We start from the raw sequence: 17,228 nt of genomic DNA on the forward strand, positions 1-17,228 counted from the left end.
AAAGAATGGCTGATGGACTGTAAAAGGATCTATGTTGATGCTAGATAAGGATCAAATCATATTAATACTTGCTCATTGGTATTCTGCTACGGAGCTTGAAAAGTTATTCTCTTAAGTGAATGAAACACGTGCCCTTCAATCTAGCTGCAGGCTTTTAATTTACTAACTTTTTCCTCCTATGAGGCTGCACTGAAAGGAAAATTCAGTCTACCTCTGGAAAAGTGATAACAAGTCCCAGATCAGAGCAGCCTAAAACAAATAGCTTGATGAGCTGCCCAGCATAACAGCTTCTTCACTGCTTTCACAGTAGCTCTATAGAATTTCCTGTAAAGTAGAGGCACCTTTTCAGGACATTCTCATCCTGACCTCTTTGGGTCCACTTACCTGACTAACAATGAAGAAGATGACAGTCATGGCAGCACAGGCCAAGGTGATAAGCATGAGGAACTTGAACCTGAAAATTAGTCCCTATTAGGAAAGAGAGAAAGAGTAGTTTAACACTCTACCACCAATCCTTTTCTCAAAATATAAACCTATCAAAAGCTAATTTTAAAGAAATCTATAAAACCAATCCCTAGGAGTGACAGTAAAATAATTTCACATAGTAACATTTCTTCTGCAGAGGTGAATGTGACTGAAAAATTTACTGGGCCAAATATTTCCTAGCTTCTTATCTCTCATGAAACAGTGATACCAGAGCCTGGGAAATTACATTCACAGCACGTCACGAGGCTGCTAATTTCCCTGCTAAGCTGGTTATGCTTCTCTGCAAGGGTTCAAAGTTACCAAATCCAAGTTTTCTGCGGTTGTAATAAAATTCTGCTCCAGTGAACAAAAAGAACTGTGCATATTAATCAACATGAAGTGGATTTGGTTGCATTTTCTCATGTGTCATTCCAGTTCGAGACACGGGCAAAGCTTCTGAAAATACCCCCGATTTCCTGAGAGGAGTACTGAGGGAACCTGTGTTTCAGGGAGAGAGGCCTCTTATTCTGCTGTCTATGAAAACCCTGTAGTTTTGCAGTTTCTGTTTCTCTTTGCACAAAGGAATGAGGCCCATGCCTCCAAGGAAGTCGCACGAGCCCAAGGGATTCTTGAAAAATCAAAAATGCATTGCCTGCATCAGAGATGTCAGTCTGTCCAGTGTGTTTCTTAAATAGGGGCACGATATGTAAACAGAGATCACTGAACTGTATGTGAGCAGCTGCTGGATATTTTAGGGAAAAGTTGGCTAACTGAAGTCTGGAAGTTGGCTAACTGAAATCAGATCACCTGGACTGAATCCTACTCTAAAGGCTGATTCTCAGCAAGAGAATTTTATATAAAGCCTCACTCCAAGCCAAATCCCAATTCTACTATAGTCAGGTCTCCTATCTAGTTCGCACCCACATTCCATTCCAAAGCTGAAGAACCTGCTGAACAAGTTTACTCTTTATTGAGGATAGAAAGACATTTATATCACAGGAAACTCAAAGCCTTAGATAAGTCAGAAAGCCAGATGCCTCTCCGAGCAGGATTTAGCCTCTTATTTTGCCCAGAGAGCCTATAACACATGAGAATCTCTGTGTATTTGAAAGAGGCTTCCATATCCCCCACATCTCCAGGCATAGTGTGTGTGTGTGGGACGGGGGTGTTCTTATCAAGCAGGAGCCAGTAAGCACCAGTTCCTCCATGAGCCCAGAGATGTGCTGTTCCTAGTGAATCTGAGGTTCTTGCTTCGTCGCAAAAGAATTCAGACAAGTGATAGATAAGAAGTGAACTTATTTAGAGAGAAATACTCCACAGACCGAGTGTGGGCTATCTCAGAAAGTGAGAAAAACTTGGGAGAAACACACTCCACAGAGTGTGCTCCATCTCATAGGGCTTGAGAGCCCCCAAATGGGGCGTGGTTAGCTTTTATGAGCTGAGTAATTTCATAAGCTGATAAGTGGGAGGATTATTCCAATTATTTTGGGGAAAGGGTGGAGATTTCCAGGAATTGGGCCCTGCCCACTTTTTGGTCTTTTCTGGTTAGTTTCAGAATTGTCCTGGTTCTAGTGGATGTATTAATGTGCTAATGTATTACAATGAGCACATGAGGAGGCTCTAGGTCTACTGGTCATGGACTCTGTTACTTCTAAGTTTCTGTCAGGTTCTATGGCCATATCATTCTTTTAAAGGTTGTGCCCTGCCCCCTTCCCTTCTGCTTCATTCCCCTCTCAGTAGTTTTACACTTATGGGAAGCAGAGGGGCAACTGCCTTCTGTAACTGCTTCAAGGCTGAGTAGGGGTGTCGACCCTGCCTGTCAGGGAGTAAAAATCTCTGGGTGCCTGATCTACAGGCTGCAGGGGCAGGATAGAGTCTTGTTTTAAATTGGTACGGGCTGCAATCCTCATGTAGCCACCATCATGATGTGGAACTGTTGTAACCGCTTCCATAGACTTTATATGAATCTCCTTGATGATGAAGCACTTTTTGTAACAGAGTACAAAAATATCTATAAATGATAAAAGACTTTAAAACACAAGGTTAAACATCTGATTACAATTTAATCAATAAAGAAACTTGGTTACAGTTACCAGAATTACAAATGATTACATTTAAATTAACATACCAAATATTCCTAGTCAAATATTTCTCTCTGAGATACCTCAGGGACCCTCTAAAGTACCCCAAAGTTAGCTGGAAATCAAAAGAACTTTAATTAAAATTCAATATTTGGGAAGCTTGTCAAAAAGTTTTTAAAACACTTGATCAAATAAGATCTAAGTCACTGTGAGACAATATTTGTACCTTAACCAAAATGACAATAAAAGATTTTAAAGGCAAAGAAATTTTAAATCTGTTATCATAGGCAATTCAACATTTTAAGAAAACTTGTCCTTTTAACAAAGAGAAAGCCCAAATTCAAGTTCTGCACCAACTTACTTTTAAAATTAATTTACTCAATTACATGTATTCCAAACATGGAATTCCAATTCTGACCATGCAATTTCCCTTTTCTCAGGGTCCAGTTTCCACAAACCCTCCATCACTGTCTGTATCCATTACTTTATTTTTTTCCATCCAGAAACAACTGGAAGGCAGACTTACTTTCTTTTTCCTTAATAAAATGCAATCCCACTGCTCATAACTTTTTTACTGAAAACACACAACCCACTTTCCTTAAAAGCTTTTTTTCACATCAAGTTAATTTTCTTGTTGACAAATTTGTAAAAGACTGAATGAGGTCTTCTTTGACCTCTAATAAAGCTAGGTACAATAAAGGTATTATATTTAATGTTGATGACACTAAAGACATGTCTGTATCAATCAAATCAATAAGTTTAGGCACCTCCAATCCCAGATATCTGTTTAGTACTGAAAATCTTACAGATGACATGAACCTGAACTTGGTTCTGGCCAGTTTTCTATTTCTGAGTGTTTGTATTACTATAAGCACTTAATTTCCTTTTGGCAATACCATACATCTACAGCACAGATACATACAAACACGCAAACACAGAGACCTCGTAGTTCCCATTTCAAAATTTCAGCCCTGAGTCAGTTACAAAAATGTAAAACCCATCAGTTACAAGGGGTTGGATTCAAACTGGGCTTTCTGGCAGTTGGAACAAATCAAGGTCATTTATCTAGAAAGCTAAACCCTTTCTTACTGGTGTTAACAGAAAAGATACTTGAAGTGAAGTGAAGTGAAGTGAAAGTCACTCAGTCGTGTTCGACTCTTTGTGACCCCAGGGACTATATAGTCCGTGGAATTCTCCAGGCTAGGATACTGGAGTGGGTAGCCTTTCCCTTCTCCAGGGGATCTTCCCAACCCAGAAATCGAACCCAGGTCTCCTGCATTGTGGGCAGCTTTTTTACCAGCTGAGCCACAAGAAAAGATGCTTAGGATTTCCATTTATCCTTGACCAGTCAAGTTCTAAATTACCTTACCCCCTTTTTCAAAATTTGCATTTAAAAAAGATGGCAGAGATAAGGGTTCCTGAAGGAGACCAGGTAGGATTTGACGTATAACAGGGAGATTGGCATGGCACCAAAAGCCTATATTTAATGAATTTTTAGATTAGGGGTTGGAGGCCTCATCGAACCTTTGATTTTATGGGGTATTGGTGCCTAGAAGGGAAATGATTAGTTTCCTTTGAGGTGATTTTTATGGGAGTGACAAAGTTTGCCTTCCCTGGGATTTCCTATGTATCTGTAAGTTTTTCAGATTCTGAGGGAATATTTTGGATTGGATCATCCATGTCGCATATAATACACAGTCCAGTCAAAAACACTCCTTCAATTTGGTCTTCAGAGAAAGTAAGATTTGCCCCCAAAGCTAAGAGAAAATCACTTCCCAATAATGGGTTAGGGGTATTCAGGCATGACAAGAAACCTGAAAGTTGTAAGAGTCAGGTGCAAGTTAAAGGGGTGGTAAATGTCTTAGTTTTGGCTTTCCTTCTGCAACAGAGCAGGTTTCAGGGGCAAGGGACCCAGTGTGAGAAGTCTGGACAAAGTCAGTGTTCCCATGTCCACTAGAAATTGGACAAGCTTACCTGCTACATCAATGGTCACCCACAGTACCTCCCATGTGATGATGACTGTCTTCTCGGAACCCTTGGGAGGTACCAGGTCCTGTCAATCAACCACTGCCATGACTAGCATGGGGGAATTTCCTTACTTCCTTCAGAGCTGGGGCAATCCCTTCCTCCAGTGACCCATCTTCTTTGGCATGGCAGCTAGGGTGGAGGCTGGGACATGTTTCTATGGCATTCTTTGATCTAGTGTTTAGGGTTCTCAGGGATAAAAGATGCTCCCATTCCTGGTGGGAGTCTTCTGGGAGAACTTTTAGGGTAACCAGGAGGTGGGTTAGGTCTTGTCATGACAGCTGCCAAAAGCCTGGCTAGCTGTCCTTCCTTAAGTCATGCTGTTTCTTCTTTTCCTCCTCAGCGTGCTCCTTATTGTTAAAAACACTGAAGGCTGGGTCAGTAAGAAGATTGAGAGGGGTCTGGGGCCCCATGGCAACTTTCTGAAGCTTCTGACTAATGAAGTGGGTTGCAAATAATCAAGTCTGAAATAGGGCTGGATTTTCATCTTGGGCTTGGGTGATCTCTTTAACCTTACCATAGTTAACAGGTTTAACTATGCATCATTTCATCCCTTTAATGAGGCAAAGGGTCCCTACCAGCAAAACCAGGCTGGCCTGGCTGATATTCCCAATTGGGATCCATTAGAGACACTGCTGTCAGGCCAACAGGGCATGGATGTGGTTGAGCAACGTGTAATTCATCAGCATATTTTTGAGCCTGTGCCCCAATACGGGCCTTTTCCTCACTGATGCAGCAGTGGGAAAGGATAAAATTTACATCCTTCCAGGTAAGGTCAAAGGAAAGAATCAGTGCCTGGAATTCTTCCGTGAGCCAGCTAGAGTCCTCTGAGAGGGTGCCTAAGCAGATGAGGCATTGGCTAAGGTCAGACAAGGAAAAAAGGGGTGTGGAGTTTGGGTAATTCCCAGAGGCATACATACTATTTTCTGAAGGTGGCAAGGAGACTCTGGCTGCATTTCTGGTGTGGAAGGGCAAAGACGCTTAACAGGCAGGGGAGAGGCTGAAGATGGTGGAAGAGTGTTGGGACTTGGGTCTTCTCTCTGGGGCTCCTGTTCTACCAGGGGTGCCACTAGACAGAGTTTTTGTGTAGTCTGAATGGGTCCCAGTCGGCAAGGTTCCCTAACATGGAAATTGAATAGCTCTGGGTTTTCTCTTAAGGCCATGAAAGCCTGTATAAGGAATTTCTATTCATTTTCCCTGCCCTTTGCAAAAAGATGTCTAACTGTAGCGTGGTACTATAGCTGAGGCTCCCATTTTCTGGCCAGGCCTCATCATCCTGAATTTTATACTGGGACCAGTCTTCATTACAAAAACAAATGAGCTCTTTTGTTTTAAAGAATCTAGAGGGCTTCACTGGTGGCTCAGTGGTAGAGAATCTCCCTGCCAATGCCAGAGATGCAGGTTTGGTCCCTGGTCTGAGAAGATCCCACATGCCACTAAGCAACTAAGCCCATGCACCACAACTACTCAGCCTATCTCTAGAGTCCAGCAACCACAACTGCTGAGCCCATGGACCACACCAGTGAAGCCTGAATGTCCTAGAGCCCGTGTTCCACAACAAGAGAAACCATTGCAATGAGAAGCCCTAGTGCCACAACTAGAGAACAGCTCCTGCTCACTGCAACCAGAGAAAAGCCCACATGGCAACAAAGGCCCAGCACAGTCAAAAATAAAGAAAGAAAATTACTTCTTAGAAAAACAATCTAGAGAAAACATGACCCAGTGACTCAAAATGCACCGCAGGGGCGAGTTCTTGGGGATGGAGGAGGTGTTCCCCATCATCCCTTCAGGGAGAGAATGCTCCTGTACCAGAGAGGAATACTTATCACTGCCAGGTCCCATGGGGGCTCTCTGAGAGAGGACTGGTTCCAAGTGTTCCTGACCACCTATCCTGTCAACTTTATCCACGACAAGAGTCAGCTACTCCCTGCTGTGGCAGTACTGGGGCCTGTGTCCTATCCTGACATCCATGGTACCCAGCATGAGTGACCTTCCTGAAGGCTTCTCTATAGATTCTATAGATTAATTCCTGTGTTCCAGGTTATGCTGGAAGGACATCCTCATGGTTCTGCATGTGTGCTCAGTCGCTAAGTTGTATCTGACTCTTTGTGACCCCATGGACTACAGCCCGCCAGGCTCCTATGTCCATGGGATTTCCCAAGCAAGAATACTGGAGTGAGTTGCCATTTCCTCCTCCAGGGGATCTTCCCAAACCAGGGATCAAACCTGCATCTCCTGTATTGGCAGACAGGTTCTTTACTACTGCACCACCAGGGAAAACCCCTCATTATTCTAAGACCTATTTAAGTCCCAGCCTTTTTCTCTAAAACGGTGGTGACGTTTTGGAAAACAGGCACTGGCCATTAAAGGAGATGGTATGTGAAAAAGAAATAAATAAACCTCCTTCCCCTTCCTTTTTGAGGGCAGCATCCCTGGGGGCTCAGAGCCATCCTCCTCCTGTGCCTTCCCACCCGTGCTCTGGTCAGCAGGCAGTGGGGCTGGGTGCAGGCACAGATATGGCAGCAGAGGTAGAGACGTCATGACTGTAGGTGGGGAGGAGCAGGACCCCAGGACACTGGAAGGACATTCCCAATCACAGGACCCCAGGGGTGTCAAGCACAGCAAATGCAGGTCATTGCCGCAGCATGCCACCCCAGGGGCATAGCCATGTGGGCAACAACCCAGCTCGGGTCTCCTGCCTTGCCCTACAAGGGCAGGGTGGGGCCAGGTGGACCCTAGAGGAGGCCGGCCAACACCAGGAGGGCAAGGGCTACCACCAATAGAAAAGCAGGACCAGCCCCCGCCCTGCCAACACCCAGGGGTAAAGGGCACAAATGACCGACTACTCGAGGGAACTCCCAACAGAACTGCAGCCCATGGTACACACTCTCAGGCTGTATTTCAAATTTTTACACAGTTGCACTTGTTAACAGTTACTTATATGGTGGATAAGGTAAACCCAAAGAACAAACATCGTACGGCTCGGTTCCCATCCTGTGAGCATGGCTGGAGACTTTCCCTGACGTGCCCTGTGCATATATAACAGTAAGAAGTGGAAGACCAAGTGGCAAGGTTGAAAACGCCTGGCAGATCTCTCTTTTCCCATTTCCAGCAGAGCAAAGCAGCGCCACTCAAATTCAAGGGAGGTGAGAGGCTAAGTCTAAAAGGCGACAGAGTAAGAAAGCAAAAGAAACAAGAGAATGGGAGAGAGTGGGCAAGAAATGGCAGGAAGTAAGATAGTGCCTCCTGAGCGTAATGGAGGCCAGAGGCTGAGGTTTACCCAATCCTCCTCCTGGCTGGCTTCACCAGTATGTTGCTGGTGAATGTGAGGTTCTTGCTTCCCCTCGAAAGATTTCAGAGACAAAGTGATACACAAGAAATAGATTTATTTAGAGAAAAACACACTCCGCAGACACAGTGTGGGCCATCTCAGAAGGTGAGACGTGCTGAAATACGGTGTGGTTAGTTTTTATGGACTAGGTAAATTCATAAGCTAGAGAGTGGGAGGATTATTCCAATTATTTGGGGGAAGGATTTCCAGGAACTGGGCCATCACCCACTTTTTGGTCTTTTATGGGTTAGCCTCAGAACTGTCATGCTGCTGGTGGGTGTGTCATTTAGCTTATACTAATGTATTACAATTAGTGTATAATGAGGCTCAAGGTCTACTGGAAGCCACATCTTCTGCCATCTTGGACGTAGTTGATTCTAACAGTTTTAGTCATGTCCTGTGGCCGTATCATTCTTTTAAAGGTTGTGCCCTGACCTCTTCCCTTCTGTTCCCTGCTCACCTCATAGTGTAGCCGCCGGACTTTGCTCATGGCTGGCAGGCTAGACTGCTTCCCGCTGATGTTCCGAAAAACCTGAAAGACCATGAAGCACAGAAACAGAAAGTAGAGGCAGAGGCAGATCCCAGCCACTATGATGAAGGCCATCTGATGGTGTCCAGTCAAGGAAATGGTCAGTTCGCCAAGGACCCAAGCACTTCACTCAAGGGTGACACTCTATGTCTCCAAATATGTAGGCAATTTTCAGGAGGATAAAATATTAAAACCTGGCATTCTGACATCAACATTAGAGAGGTTTCCTGACATAAAAGTACCAGTGAGTGAAGAATGTTCCAGATAGCTTTCTAAGCTGGATAACAAGAGGGACAGAACCTTGCTTTTAGATATACAGACTCTAGGGTCCACCCTAGACCTACTAAATCAGAATCTGCCTTTTTAACAAGGTCCTAGGGAGAGTCATAAGCACAGTAAGTTTGAAAAGCACTAACATATTGGATATTGGTTGTAAAATATTGATCAAGTAGAAAGCTGCATTAAAATCACCACAAAAGTAAAGATACAGGTGCTTAGGTCCCACTGCAGATCTACAGAATCAGATTTTCCAAGGGCTAGGAAACCAAGTACAACCATGTATGCAAACCATTGGCCTAGTATCCAGATTTTTATTGGGAGGTTGAGGTGCCCTGGAATTTGGAGGGCATGGAGTGGGCGTTGGGTGCAGTAGCAGCAACTGCTGCTATAAGAGATGCTGGGCATGAGGCTGAAGGTATTGAAGTGAAACCTTCAAGATGAAGTTCTGTTGCAATCTTCTCTCAACACAAGAAAAATCTTGTCAGATGGAATGGGGAGCAGAGGACCCATGGCCAAGGTGGGAGTTGAGGGTGGGGGCAATATACCTTGAGGTTGATCTTCAAAACTTAATCTGACAATCAGTAAGGGTTGGGGTGGAGTGATCTGACTTGGGAGGCAGATGACTAGACTCCAACTTTTTTCTGCTATAACTCCAGGCCAAGTAGCATATTTAAAGAAAAAAATTAAACTAGGGTGAACTCAGCATTTATATTTCACGAAGAAGCACAAGCTGGAATCAAGATTGCCGGGAGAAATATCAATAACCTCAGATATGCAGATGAAACCACCCTTATGGCAGAAAGTGAAGAGGAACTCAAAAGCCTCTTGATGAAAGTGAAAGAGGAGAGTGAAAAGGTTGGCTTGAAGCTCAACATTCAGAAAACGAAGATCATGGCATCTGGTCCCATCACTTCATGGGAAATAGATGGGGAAACAGTGGAAACAGTGTCAGACTTTGTTTGGACTCCAAAATCGCTGCAGGTGCTGATTGCAGCCAGGAAATTAAAAGACACTTACTCCTTGGAAGGAAAGTTATGACCAACCTTGATAGCATATTAAAAAGCAGAGGCATTACTTTGCCAACAAAGGTCCATCTAGTCAAGGCTATGGTTTTTCCAGTGGTCATGTATGGATGTGAGAGTTGGACTGTGAAGAAAGCTGATCGCCGAAGAATTGATACTTTTGAACTGTGGTGTTGGAGAAGACTCTTGAGAGTCCCTTGGACTGCAAGGAGATCCAACCAATTCATTCTAAAGGAGATCAATCCTGGGTGTTCATTGGAAGGACTGATGCTAAAGCTGAAACTCCAATACTTTGGCCACCTCATGCGAAGAGCTGACTCACTGGAAAAGACTCTGATGCTGGGAGGAATTGGGGGTGGGAGGAGACAGGGACAACAGAGAATGAGATGGCTGGATGGCATCACCGACTCGATGGACATGAGTTTGAGTGAACTCTGGGAGTTGGTGATGGACAGGGAGGCCTGGCGTGCTGTGATTCATGGGGTCACAAAGAGTCGGACACAACTGAGCGACTGAACTGAACTGAACGTTAAATTGTTAGTCACTCAGTTGTGTCCAACTCTTTGTGACCTCATGGATTGTAGCCCGCCAAGCTTCTCTGTCCATGGAATTCTCCTGGCAAGAATACTGGAGTGGGTAGCCATTCCCTTCTGCAGGTTATCTTCCTGACCCAGGGATGGAATCCGGATCTTCTGCAATGCAGGCAGATTCTTTACCATCTGAGACACCAAGGAAGCCCCATATTTCACTAAACAATATATTTAATGCAGTTTCTCTTTCTTTCCTTGGAGAAGGAAATGGCAACCCACTCCAGTATTCTTGCCTGGAGAATTCCATGGACAGAGGAGCCTGGCAGGCTACAGCCTATGGGGTTGCAAAGAGTTGGACACGATTGAGCAATTAACTACTTCTACACTCCTTTCCTAAAATCAATGGTGCCTTCAAATGAAGGGAAAAGAGTTACTTGCTGCAGGACTTGAACAATTAATTTGTCTCCTTGGAACTCCAGCATTTCTAAAAAATGAAGGGGTTGAAGCAGACTAAGGATCATAAACAGTCCTCAGGTGGTACAGCTAACTTTTTTTGGTGGTGGGATGGCATAAATGGGGAGTTCAATTCTCTCATCTTTAAAGCAATGATACTTTTGATCTAGTTTACTCGCAAATTTCTTGCGATACTAAGAAGCCAATATAAAGACCATGGCCGAACAAAGTTATTTATCAGCATATGACAAGATAGTATCCATCAAGAAAGAATACAACTCAAGCCTTTCTCTCCTCTCCCTAGGACAGTCTTTTTTTCCTGAAGCACTTAACATATTATTGAGGAAGATAAAATGTTTAAATCCAGCATCCTAAAAGGGATAAGCTAAGATTGTCACTTCTGCTTCATGAAGATGACTCAGAGAGTTTATGCCAACCAGCCAGAAGCCTGGGTGACTCTTCTGGAACTAATCACCTTAGCCTTATCTCCACTTGGTCTTGGAAATGAATAGCAGCGGCATGGGATGCCAGCACACCCATGGTCACTGTAAGAAGTCTGGCACACAGACAACGTCAGTAACGGGGGCCCCGAGATGAACCTCCGTGGCTGCAGGGAAAAGCCAGTCATGCTTCAGTCTGTGGTAAACAAGTACATAATAGAGCATTTAGACAGGCAGCGGCAAGACTGGCCACTCCGATCCCTCGGCTGCGTGGACTCGCTGCAACCTCCTTGTTTTGCCTGCTCTCACCCAGGCTTGAAAGCAAGCATTAATTCTCTTCATTATTTGCCTTAATTGTGCTCTTATCATTGGTCTGAAGATCAAAGCCCCGGCTGAGTACACATGGAGAGCATCAGTGAGACTCAGAAAATGATCCTGGGGACCAGGCGGCCACGGGAAGAAATAAAACCCTGAGCCCATCAAGGAAGGATACAGCCAGTTCTGTTCCGACATCTGTAGTCCAGATACTGTAGAAGGGATTCGTGAGTTGTACCCCTCTACAAAGAGAAATGAGACGGAAAGGCAAGACACAATTAATACAGAGGCAAAGGGGAGCTTTCCTTTCTATACACTCTCAGCTTTTCAGCCAGAGGAGGGGTGTCTGTATTCAGACTAAGTCACAGAGGACGTAGAGAGAAACAAAGTTTGAAGAATACGACTAGCACAAATATTTTGTATCTAGAGAGCTCTGTCTCTTAATCCCAGTGCTAACTTGAGGATGCGGTCATGTCCATGCTTTCATCCTACAAGCTCCCAATCACCTCCTCCGCCTTTTCAGATACTTTTTCTGAAGAGCTGAGAGTGAACCTGATGACATGCATTTCAGTCCAGAGTTCCCTGCTTACCTCTCACACATGTCAAATATGAAAAGGCAGAAAGAGCCAACAGCAATTGGTCCGACTTGCTTCCAATACCCTGCTATGTGATTCCGCTCATGCTGGTCCTGAGGAAAAAAAAGTTGAGAAATGAGAAAAAGATAGGGGAAAGCAAAGCAATTCTACAGGTGAGTCAGTCATCCAACAGTCCTTGCTGCCTATCTGCTATGCATCAAATCATGATATAGATTAAAAATAACAACACAGTGCTAACAAATGGAAAACATTTCTCTAAACTGCACATAGTTTTTGATAAATTACATCACAGAGTCTTACCAATTCTTTCTCAACATCTTCCAGAAATTATCTAAATAACTAATCCATTTGTTGTTTTGCTTTCATGAATACTTTGACCTAATCATCAGATCACTGACCCTCACCTCTTAAAAGGTCTTCAGCTAAGGACAAAAGATGTTGGGAGTAGTGGTTTGGGACTTCAAAGGGGAAGAAAGCAATTCACAGGGTGATAGAAAAGCAAACGTTTGGTAAACAAATGTTTGCTGGGCCATGCTGAGACAATGGGACAGGGAGTAAACTGATCTTTAAGGCCCTGCCTTGAGTTTTCCTCCACCACCCAGCCCATATTTTTTGCAGATATCTCTGGTGATAGCTCTATTTAGGGAAACAGGTCATCTACCGAAATTCTTTCAGGCAGTTAAGGGGAAGGTCAAAGTTTCTTCCTGTCTTTTTTTTTGCTCTACTGGGTTTGCATTTCTGCTGGGGCTTTGCTCAGTTGCCCAAGCAGAGGCCACTCTCTAGTTGTGATGTGTGGGCCTCTCATTGAGGTGGCTTCTCTTTTGCGGAGCATGGGCTCTAGGGTACGAGGGCTTTAGTAGTTGCGGCATGTGGGCTCAGTAGTTGTGGCCGCCGGGCTCTAGAGCACAGGCTCAATAGTTGCGGCACACAGGCTCAGTTGTTTCAAGGCATGTGGGATCTTCCCCGGGCATCAGAGATTGAACCTGTGTCTCCTGCATTGGCAAGCGGATTCTTTACTACTGAGTCACCAGGGAAGCCCTCTTCCAGGGCTTTGATTGTTTTCAGCTAGAAATAATTCATGCGCCAAAGAGATATTTTGGTTTGTGGTGGCAAATTTCACTCCCTTACATACCTTAGGTAGTAGAAGTTCTGTGATCCACAAAATAACCCTTTCAGATTTAAATTGCGATGTGACTTATCACTGGTTTTTTTTTAAGGTGGGGTAGTTCCCAGAGGACAAAATAAAGACTCGAAAGCATTAAAATATGTCAAGTGTAAGAGGTTTCTTTCAGTTAGGAAAACAGACAGTCCCCTCCATTCCCATCCATGCTGACAAGGGCTCATGGTCAGTGAAGCTGCTGGAGGACTCCCAGTGCCACCCAGCTGTAAGAAAAAGTCTCTTTCTCCTCTCACTACTCTCCTGGAAGGGCTGCAAGGCTTGAGAAGCCATGATCAAACCATAATAGAATTTAAAAATAGCCCGTGCTACTATGAGGTTCACATGCCTAACACAAGGACCAGGCTCCAAGTGGCATATCATCCCGGCCACAGCGTGACAGCTGCACCATTCTTATTTTTATCTACGGTATCATCAATCCCTCTTGAAATATGATTTGGTGTCTGTGCAAACTGACACCCGAGAGGTCAGCATTTCTGGGTAACAGGGGGTTACTAGGCCACCTGAACACACTGCCAGCTGGAAGGTGCCTGGCCCACATTCTCTGGTGGTTAGCTTCGTCCTGGGGACAAGCAGAGCTGAAGTCAAAGGACAAGAAATGTTGATAATCATTAATGTTTGCACATCTGCTTTATGCTAAATATTTACTCACATTATCTCATCTAAACCTCACAAAAATACCTACACATTAGCCTTTCAAACCCATTTTATAGATGAGGAACCTGAGATTGAGAGCAATTAAGTCAGGTGCCAGCTAGTTTCTAAGTGGTAATGCAGGAAGCTGAACCATGAGTCTGACTCCAGGGCCCTTGAGCCCACTCCTATAAGCACTAGCTTACTCTGCCTCACCACTGCCCCTGGCCCAGGGTGCACTTACCATCATGTGCTCCCCACAGAAGATGATCCAGAAGGACAGAAGCATTGCATAGAAGATGCCCTGTCGGATATCACCAAACAACAGCATCCAGGTCCAGTCAAACCCAATGGAAAACCACTCCACTGGGATGTTGATAAAAGTCATGGAAATCCCAAGGGCAAAGATGACTCTGATGGTGAGAAAACATCAGGAAAACTATTTTATTTATGTGGAAGGCAAAACATTTTTTATTTAAAAATCAAAACTCAGTTCTGGGAAATGAGATGCTCCATATTGGCACTGAAGCCATATGATCAGTTTCTTTGCTCTCATTATAATGAGTATCTACATGGAGATACTAAATGTCTTCTTTCATTGGCACCACTGAAGAATGAAGGACTGTTACATTAATCCTTCTACACAAAAATTGAACCTAACCTGAATGCTCTGAACTTTATCTTGGTGCCACCTCAGGTCAGTCAGTCAGTTCAGTCGCTCAGTCGTGTCCGACTCTCTGCGACCCCATGAATCACAGCACGCCAGGCCTCCCTGTCCATTACCAACTCCCGGAGTTCACTCAAACTCAAGTCCACAGAGTTGGTGATGCCATCCAGCCATCTCATTCTCTGTCGTCCCCTTAAGTGCTTCCTAAATGTTTTCACCCTCCCTTGCCTTCTTACACAGACCTCATTGAATATACCAATAATTATCCTCTCTTACCTATTCAGGGTTTCCTCAACCTGATCATTAAGAACACTCGTTATTATGATATTCTCAGCAACTATGAATCATACAGGCATTTTAATTTCAATAATACATAACTCCAAACAATATGAAATACAAATTATTTTAGCTGCTTGTTTCATTTTTGCTTTTCTCCCATTAATTGCCACTTCCCTATCAAAATTTCATTTTTGTTACTCATTTATCCATACTTTCATTCATACCCATGTATGTTTATTAAACACAAATCATGTACCAGGCATTTTGTTAGGGCCATAGGTACCTAAATGAATAGGATCAGTTCTTTCCTTTATGGATATTCAGTAGCTGAACCAGATAAAGTGTGATAAGCAATATGATAGACGAGTACAGCAGATTGCTACCAGGACTTCTTACTTTGACAGAGACAGAAATTAGGTTGAGTTATAAGTCAAGGTTAGGGAGGTGGAAGGGCATTCCAAACAGAGGGAAGAGCCTGGATGGAGCCTAGAAGAGCCTGAAGCATTTGGGGATCTGACTATGGAACATATCAGGAAATGACAGGTCATGAGACCAGAGAAATATATATAAAAAGGCTGAGCTGGTAAAGAAACTTGCATACCTTATTAGACAATTTGAAATTTATCCTGAAAGGACTGAGGCTCCAATAAGAAGGTTTAAAAATGGAGCAGCATCATTTCATTCATTCACTCAACAAATTCATATTTATTGAGCTCCTACTGTGTGCCAGTCACTATTCCAGATGCTGGGAATATAGAAGTAAACAAAGTAGGCAATGATCCTGCTCTAGTGATGCCTGTATTCAGATGGGGTGAGCAGAGGGGTAGAGAGGGAATGATAATAAATAGAGATTAAGTATTATGAAGAAGTATAAAAAAAGCCAAGTGGGAGAATGCAGTGTGATGGGAGGCAATTTAAATAAGGTAGATGGGGGAAAGCCTATAAGACAGAAATTATACTAGGGCTGAAGGAAATGAAGCACTGAGCCACAAAGATATCTAGGAAGAAGCATTTCAGATGAAGAGGACAGCAAGTGCAAAGGCCCTAAAGCGAGTGCATGCTGGTCATGTCTGAGCACCATCAACGTGGATGGCCCGTGGTGAAGAGAACAGGAGATAAAATTAGAGTTGGTGAAGAGCAGGATCACTGAGGGTTTATAGGCCAGAGTAAAGGAAATGAAAAGCCAACAGAGAGCTTTGAACAGAGCAGTGAAGTGATCCAATTCCTACTTAAAAGAAAAAGCCTGGCTGCTGTGTGAATAGACTGAAGGAAATAAAATGATGGAAATAAGACGAGCAGTTAAAGAGGCTATTTCAATAATCCAGGTGAGAAATGAGAAATCAGGGTTAGATCAGGGTGGTAGATATGGAAATGGTGAGAATTTCCTGGCATGTTGGAAGAGGGGTGTGAATAAGAGTGGAGTAAAGGATGCCTCCTGCAAGTCTGATCAGCTGCTCCTAAGCAGCTGAAAGGACAGAGCTGCTATTTTCTAAGATGAAGATGCCCCAAAGAGGAGCAAGTTTGAAGTGGGAGGCAAACAAGTGTTTTTCTTTGTATGTGGTACATTTCTATGTAAACGAAGGTGTTAAGTAAACGGATGGAATACTAGGGTCCAGAGTTGGGAGTAGCTGAAGTTGACCATGTACATGAGGAGCATCAGAGTACAGAAGGTTTTTAAGACCACAAGACTAGATGAGATCATCAGGGAAACAAATGTAGCCAGTAAAGAGAAGAGGTCCAAATGTTGCAGGAAGGGGGACCCCTTCCAGGGCCCGAAACTGGGCTCTTGTCTAACACTCGGAAATGAATTGTCCAAGGAGACACATGTGCTGGCAAAGCAAGAGATGTGTCTCCTTGTCTCCTTGGACAATTCCAAGGAGTTAGACAAGAGCCCAGTTTTGGGCCCTGGAAGGGGTCCCCCTTCCTGCAACACAAAGACCGAGCCTCGGCTCCGAAGCTGAAGAGGTTGGAAAGATCCCTGGAAACAGCCATGGAGACCGAGTGACAGCCAGCAAAAGAGAGAGAAAAACCGTGAGAATGTGGAGGAGGCTCTATGAAAAAACAGGGAGTGGCCAGCTACGCCAAATGCTGACACTGCAGTTCAGTAGCTCAGTCGTGTCCAGCTCTTTGTGACCCCATGGACTGCAGCACGCCAGGACACCCTGTCCATCACTAACTCCTGGAGCTTGCTCAGACTCATGTCCATGGAGTCATTGATGCCATCCAACCATCTCATCCTCTGTCGTCCCCTTCTCCTCTCGCCTTCAATCCTTCCCAGCATCAGGGTCTTTTCAAGGAGTCAGTTCTTCCCATCAGGTGGCCAAAGTATTGGAGCTTCAGCTTCAACATCAGTCTATCCAATGAATATTCAGGACTGATTTCCTTTAGGATGGACTGGTTGGATCT

General features: G+C 44.1%; 1 protein-coding gene across 2 annotated transcripts in view; it reads right to left on the minus strand.

Annotated features, from left to right (window-relative positions):
* Nucleotides 1–17,228, minus strand: part of WLS (Wnt ligand secretion mediator) — a 116,782-nt gene that overhangs the window by 18,179 nt on the left and 81,375 nt on the right. For both annotated transcript variants that reach the window (XM_088835386.1, XM_055401788.2), the window contains exons 6-10: nt 14,121–14,289; nt 12,061–12,158; nt 11,649–11,712; nt 8,363–8,506; nt 385–468 (exon numbers count right to left, since the gene is read on the minus strand). In XM_088835386.1, the coding sequence (XP_088691512.1) occupies nt 385–468; nt 8,363–8,506; nt 11,649–11,712; nt 12,061–12,158; nt 14,121–14,289 (559 nt within the window). The remainder of the gene's footprint in view (nt 1–384; nt 469–8,362; nt 8,507–11,648; nt 11,713–12,060; nt 12,159–14,120; nt 14,290–17,228) is intronic.

This window comes from Moschus berezovskii, chromosome 4 (genome assembly GCF_049115385.1).
Source record: "Moschus berezovskii isolate FMDL1 chromosome 4, NW_MosBer_1.0, whole genome shotgun sequence".
Lineage (NCBI taxonomy): Eukaryota > Metazoa > Chordata > Mammalia > Artiodactyla > Moschidae > Moschus > Moschus berezovskii.